The 7,751-nt window shown below is 35.9% G+C and overlaps 1 protein-coding gene across 1 annotated transcript in view; it reads left to right on the forward strand.

Annotated features, from left to right (window-relative positions):
• The window catches only part of LOC124596236 (beta-galactoside alpha-2,6-sialyltransferase 2), a 77,790-nt gene extending 70,398 nt beyond the window's left edge, over nt 1–7,392 (forward strand). Inside the window, exon 4 of the mRNA XM_047135300.1 lies at nt 5,870–7,392. Coding sequence (XP_046991256.1) covers nt 5,870–6,111 — 242 coding nt within the window. The 3' untranslated portion in view covers nt 6,112–7,392. The remainder of the gene's footprint in view (nt 1–5,869) is intronic.
• Nucleotides 7,393–7,751: the final 359 nt, after the last annotated feature.

Below are 7,751 nucleotides of genomic sequence, written 5' to 3' on the forward strand. Positions count from 1 at the left end.
TGTCTAATCATCAGCATTATGCATAACAGCATTAGTAATCACTACATCACATCCTTCTTCATTAAATAACCTTGCCTCCCTCCCCCCAAATTCAGAATCAACATTATTCTTATTTCCACTTCTTCCCACTTCATTACTTTGAAGTCACTTTCAAACAAACTGTAACTGTCTGCAACTACTTCTGTATCCAGACCCAAGTTTCTAACATCCTTTTGCCTATTGTCATCCTGTAACAGATCATTCTTTCTCATGGTATAGCAAAATTCACTGTTAAACTTGAATCTATTCACTTGGTGTAAAGTATTGTCGATATGTTTTTGTGTCATCTGGATGTAATTACTTTTAACAACCCAACAAAATTCATTGGTCTGATTAATATTTGATCCCCTTACCCAAAAATTATGGGCCTCATTGGAACAATCCTCAGTTTATTGCTTGTTTTCCCCTGTTAACAGGTATTTTTTGTGTTTGCACTTTAGTTGTCCTTTCCCATCCATTGTTCCTATTGTCAGAATTGCCTCTCCAATTTCTGTCTCTACCATTTCCAGTACAATCACTTCTCATTCTACTATTGTGATGTTCATTTCTAAAATTTCCATATTGAGTTTTGATTTCATCCCCCATATTGATGATTTCTCTGACTGAAGTTTTGTCTATTAATACTCTCCAAAACCCTACTTAACTTGTCAACACATTTTTAAAAATTGATGCGTTGAATCATCCAGTTCATCAATTAAATTCCATTGTAAGTTCTCAAGCAATCTCCTTTTCAGTGGCTCAATTTGTGTCATTTCATTAAAAGGCTGTCTAAATGTACTAATCTCTTCAGTTAGATTTTGAAAAAGTTTTTCATATCCCCATTTCCGCCCCTGTAGTTTGTTCCATTTTACAACTTGCTTTTAATTCTGCCTTGTTCACAATATGATAAAAACTTATTTAAGATGACATTTTCAAACTCACCAGGTGTTACCCACTGATTAAAGGTTTGGATTGCCCAATATAAAACTTCTCCATCAAGAAATATTTTGATGAATTTAATTTTTAAATTGTCTGTCATACCACTCATAAAGTTAAAGTTATCTTTAGTGTGTTGGAGAAAGTCTGCATGATCTAAGATACCACCACGGTTCATTTCATTTGCTAATATATTTTGAGCAAGGCTGTTTTTATTTTATTATCTTCCTTTTTAATAACAGATCCAGTCTCCTTGAACTTCTGTTCACATTTACTACTTTCTTGTATAAACTCAGTTTCTAAGTTAAGAATCCTGTTTTCAATATATTCCATTCCCTATAGATCAGTCTCAACAAAGACTTTTTGCTGTTCCATTTGAGTAGTATTTACTGCAATTTTACCTTCAACTTCACCAAGGATTTCGCTACTTTCCTCCCTGAACACCATAAACTGTCCATTGGCTTCACCTGTAATTGATCACTTATTTCCGTCTTATAAATTGAAACTTTTTGTTGTTTTCTAGTTTGAATGCCTCGAGCTGTTTCTTATTGTTTTGTAATTGTTTACTAGTTTCAACATTGTTAAGTTTCATTTCTGATTCCAACTCTCATTATTTTCTTTCCTATGTGTGGAAAGTATTTCAGTCAGTTCTGCAAAGTTAAGATCCTTTACCCCTTCTAACCTGCCATGGACTGATTTAACAGATTTAACACAACATCTACATCCTGATTTTATTTCATCTTCTGTTTTTGCTATGTTTGTGCTCCCTTTTGTTTTACACACACAAAATAGTGAAAAATAAAGTGCTTGAAAGACACCACACTGTTCTATAAACGTGATACTATACTTATCTCCACGTGATGCAGTCCAATTCAGCAGCTGTTTCTGACAGTGGGACCTGTTCTCAGTTTTTTCAGAAATTTTCAGGTTTCAAGTGCCTCCTCTTTCTTCTGCATTTGCCACCTATGCATCTTGGAAATAACATTTGCTGCTGAAAATTGCAATAATAATTAGTACTTCAGAATGTGATTATCAGGTACCAGCTGATGAACCCAAATACTAGTATAACACTCTCACACAATGGTAAGACTAACAATAATTGACAAGAATACTAGCATGCAATCATAGTGAATCATCACCAACCTTAAAGGATAAATGGGTTCCATTAAGATAATGTTACTGGAAAAAGTCGATAAATACTCATCTGCCCTTTAGTTGTTGTCATCTAGGGGCTGTAATAATTTATCCAAACTTTTCATTACATAGGTCCAAGTTGGTTTCTTGAGAAGACAGAACTAATTATTTATTCTTGTTGAGTTATTACTATGTTTTCTTGAATAACCAAATTGACATGTCAGTTGCTGCAACCAGAAACATTAGTTTAGATGTATAAGACTTCAATATAGGCACAATCTTACATCAGTTACACTAAGCAAGATCCATAACTCTTTCTACTGCATGACTGTCACAGAAAAGATGATGTTAGGTTCACTATGGTGAAACCTCTTCATTATATCACTTTGACATATACATACCCAGTTTTGACCATTGAGGATATCTATTGACCTTCACAGTCATATCAAGTCTGAGGGTGTTGAGCCATCCATGGAACAAAGCTCACATCTGGTATACTTCCTGTCATGACTTAATGATTCATAGAAATAATGTGACTGGTTGCTCACTCCAACATGTTTTGAAAGAATCTTATTGTAACAAAAACTGCCTTTGTATTAATGATTGCTATAGAAGTCCATGGATGGATCCCATGGCATACAACACAGGCCCACAGTGGGCAGAGTTTGTGCCACTAATCCACATTGGGTTGAGTCCTAGCTGAGGAGCCTGTACCAAAGAGCCCACCTAGAAGGGAGGTCACTTAACAAAGACATGCTCCAGAAGCAGATGCAAAATGTCCAAGAGGGTGCAGTGATGGGCAGTCATGAAGTACTGGCAGTGCAGGGCTGTGACCTTCAGTCAGGTTGGCCCCTATAAGTTGCCAGAATACCAGAGTGCATATCAGATGCAGTGTGAGGCATCATATCCACACGAATGGTGACTGTGATAAAATCTTCATTTAGTCTGAGTCCTGCCCGAGAAGTTGAAACAAAAATCTGTCAGGAGGGGTTGCCTGAAACAATGTGCAGGTTGCATTTTAGTCCTTTTGCTTCTTCACGAATTGTAAATCCAAGAATATGGGAAGTGTCTATCCCATAAATGAGATCATATGCCACAAGGAAATTTTCTTTGTTGTAACTAAATTTTCCTAGCAAGGGAATCTGATAGTAACCATAGGTCCATCCGTAGGTTTGTTTCAGCTGCCTTCAAGGTCAGCAATCTGAAACTTAAGTAAGTTGACTGGTCTAGCAAGGTCACAGAGCACTGGTGCTGAGAAGTAACTGCACAGGGTGTTTACCTATGAACACATCTAAGTACACTTGCTAGCTTTCATCCTGAGACATCTGCACTTCTGCAGAGTCATCACTCACTTGGTACACTTCCGTTGATTGGGACATATACACTTAGAACCTGCTTTGACATATATCTTGCAAGTGTCCTTTTCCTTTACACATGTGGCATGTCACATGTCGATACGTGCACATATTGTGTGCAAGGTGAAGGAACAATGTTTACAGCTGGGTAACAGCTCAGCTGCTGATGCTACCTGGACTGTGGAGCAGGTTGGGACCCCATCTGAGGTGGCGTGTAGTCCCACATAACCAGTGCCATGGAGCAGATCGCTGTGATGTCTCCTTCCTCCATAAACAAATTGTGGGCTGTGTGGGCAGTTTCATAGGCTTGAGCTACCCACATAACTTCCATACAAGATGGATCTCATTCCTGCAGTATGTGATCCTTCACTTCTGCATTGGAAATAAGATGCACTATAATGCCCCTAATTAGAGTGTCTGCATAATTCTACGTGCACAAACATTTGAATTGCCACCCGTCCTTTACCTCTGTAGGTCAGTGGCCCAGTCTGCATAAAAGTGATAGGGGCGTTTTTTCACTGCCAAATTTTAACCTGGTTGCAATAAAATGTTTCTTCATTGAAAAATGTTCTTGCAATAGAGGAAACAATCTAGGTAACTCAAGTTCTGACAGATTTATTAACGGCTGTAGCTTTTGTATAAGCTGATATAGTTCATGATTTCCTGACAAGAACATAGACTTTTGTCTTTCTGTATCAGAAACTTGTCAAGCCAAAATATATAGCTGGTATTGTTGCTCATTAAATGGTGGAAAGGTTGTAAGTGAGAGTGGCGTGGGAGGCATTCCTGTTACAGTCACTAACACATGCATTGACTATTATATAAATGTCACTAAGTCCTGATAAGTCGGCACAGTTTGCATTAGGAGCTTTTGGAATTCTTCCATTGTTGAGTAACTCACACTCTCTCCTAATTACAAAAATTTTCAGAATCCATTTTACAAGCATCACAAATCTCATCCTTGTTGCCACCTTTGTAAAAAAAGGTGATCTCCATGTACTACCAACAGAATTTATTCATAACAATATATATATATATATATATATATATATATATATATATATATATATATATATATATATATATAAGATGCTATTCAGAAACAGTGTTAAGTCTGTTTCAAAGCAAAGTAAAATCCAAGCTGTATTAGAATTCTGCACATTACGGATAGAGTACACAAAATAATGCTCAAGCCTAAAAGATAATACTCAACATGCACTCCATTGCTGGCATCATGACACACATAGGTAAGAATCAGGCCAGTCTGTCACTGACTTATATGCTGGAGTCTGGCATGGTCCCATCAGCGGGCACGTGTGAGAAACAGTGCCATAGCAGCTGACAGTAAAGTTGTGCTAACTACTTGGCTTTCATGGTAATCTAAAGTGGCACCAGCACAGTATCTTTTTACAACCACACTCCTCATGCTGTGATACATGTCTGTGAATGTTACACTGCTTCTTGTAGACATGTCATGCAGTTCATACAGCAATATACCAGACAACTTCATTCATGATGTGGTAATGGGCATGATATCTCCTTCCTGTGACTCCGTCCCATCGCCATGCTGACCCACCTTACTGCACTGACTCCATACAATTGACTGCCACATACACACTACTTCACTGCCATGACCTATGTCAGCTATTGAGGATCTCACAACCTGCTAGCAGTTTTGCACCATCTACAGTGCTCTAAATTGACCATTGTGCCCTTTGAATGGGATGATTAATGTTTTGTCATATGGACTTAACAAAGCTACATTCTCCTGACACTACTCAGTGCTCAGTGCTTTCTCTATATTGTGAGTGTCTGGATTTTCTTACATAATATTTTACATTCCACGTAGTATGTTACATTACAATATTAGTTTATTTATTCTTACATCGTGCATTTCATGCTGGGACATTTTCTCCATTTGTTTCTGGTTCTTCTTATTTCCTGGTTCCGTAAGTGTTACACTCATATTCACTTGTTATCACTTTCATTTTATAAAACTCTATCTCTTTATCTGGTCTTGATCAAGTGGCATCAAAAGAAAAAAATTATATGTAATAAAAACTTCCATTTCTGTGTTCTCATAGCCTTTATGTACTTTGTTGGCACCAAAGGAAACTTCTTGAGCTATCACTTCTAACTATGAAAATGGTCATGCTGAAATGATTATACTGTAAGCAGAGTACAATCAATATATATTTTTTGCCCTAAATGTGTGGAAAGAAAATAAGGACATAATGTTAAATGTTTTCAAGAAAACTCAAAATTCAAGACTTTTGCAATGATATTCTTTTTGTTTGTCATGCCAAAGGTAGTACATCATAGTTAAATGCTCTGTAATTCATTTCCAGTCTGTCTGTTACACTTAAATACTTGAATTTCTTGTCTTTTATGAAAGTAGCTTTCTGTCTTATATATTTGCTTTGCAGGACTTGCACTATTGCTTCCACATTGTGCATATGTTGATCTGTTTGAATATGTGCCCTCTGTGCGACTGACAAAACGATGTCATTACTGGGATGTAGCTGAAGACCTTTCATGTACATTTGGTGTTTGGCATCCTCTGGCAGCAGAGAAGCTTTTAGCATTGGCTCTCAACACAGCAAATGATGTGGCTGTTTTCTATGATGGTTATGTAAGAGTCCCTGGATACAAAACATTGGGATGTTGATCTTGTTTATTTATGTTTTCTTAATAACTTCTTCTTCTTCTAACAACTATTGTTATTCACAAGAAAGAAATATTTATATATATTACAATAAATGATAATTTTCAAATTTTATTTTCATGAAATAGTTTTATAATGATATCTAGTTTGTCTTATGTACTGTATTGACACTAACAGACTCCTCAAAATAAATTCATGTTTTGATAACACACAGCCCCACTCATTTTAAAGCAAATTCCTCAAAACAGAAACATCTAGTTTGTGATCTTGGACAAATTAAACTAAAGTGAAGTGTACAAATACAAATTTAGTACCACTGTAGTGTTAACAGTCAGGTCACTTTATTCAACGAATTTACTCTATTTCCAAGGTGGCACAGCATTTCTCAGTAATGATTTGGGAAAATGCAAAATGAAATCAGAGACAAATCTTTAATGCAGGTGATATCATTAATTATACCTAGATAAAAACTAAAAAACTGAATCAGGCAGACATTGCAAATTAAATATAAGGAAGAAAGTCATCATGTAACCTCCGGTGTGAGGTTTACCAAATGATGTATATGAGTATGAGTGTCCTTTTAAATTTTTTGAATATTTACAGAATTGCTATTACAAAAGATGAGCTATTGTCTTGTTGGTAACTTACAATTTGATAGGAAGTAGCATTGTGGTTATGAACAGTCACTATCATTTCTGTGATGCACCAAACAAAATTAGTGTAGTTCAGTACTTTGTTATCACATAATTGTGGTCAATAGCAGGAAGGGGAAATATGTTTCATAACTTACGACAGAAGTAGTTTTCAGCCTGACTTACAGTAACAGACACCATAGTTTCTAGCAATTTCATGTAATGTAAATATCAAGTCTCATTATCTATAGGAGTAGTTTTATTTTTTATTTGGAGTATGGATTTTGTTACAGATGTGTACAGGATTTTAACGATGGAATGATTGTTTATTCATCATTATCGTAACTGAGTATGCTACGTTATGTTCAACTCATAACAATTCCAAAGGGGGTTACTTTATGCCCACCTTTTTTAATTATTGTAATCTAGGCATGTACTTTATATTTTAAAATTATGGAGGAAATATTTATTATTTTCACTGAATGCTTCTACCAAATTCTTTAGTTGTATTAATTTTTTGAGGTTGACTTAATCCAAAAATTGAAGTGTAATTGATGTGTAGTAATAGATGCAACATTTTACAGTGGATGCCATATTCAATAATTTCAGGTCTGGACCATACTTAGACATCAGAATCTTTTTAAAAAGTATGTTGTTAATAAAAGTCAATAACAATTAACAAAATTTGCATTTTTTGTGGTGGCCATAAAGTACCCTCCTCCCATTTGTAGAATACAATATAAAAAAAAGGGTGTTGTTATTGCTTGAGTTAATTGCATCAAGAGTAAAATTTCCTCAAGAAAACTATAAAATTATGAGCCCTGGCTTTAGGAAGCAAAATATTTAGTAATACCAACAAACACATTTAACAGTAAACACTGTCCTAGCTTTCAGAACAATTAGTTCCTTCCTGAAGGAGAAGAGAGGAGAGAAGAGAGGGATAGGCCAGGGAGGGTTAAAAAGGAAGAGAGGTCACCCAGTAGAGCATTGCAAGCACATGCCCACCTGTGT

Source organism: Schistocerca americana, chromosome 2 (assembly GCF_021461395.2).
Source record: "Schistocerca americana isolate TAMUIC-IGC-003095 chromosome 2, iqSchAmer2.1, whole genome shotgun sequence".
NCBI classification, from domain to species: Eukaryota; Metazoa; Arthropoda; class Insecta; order Orthoptera; family Acrididae; genus Schistocerca; species Schistocerca americana.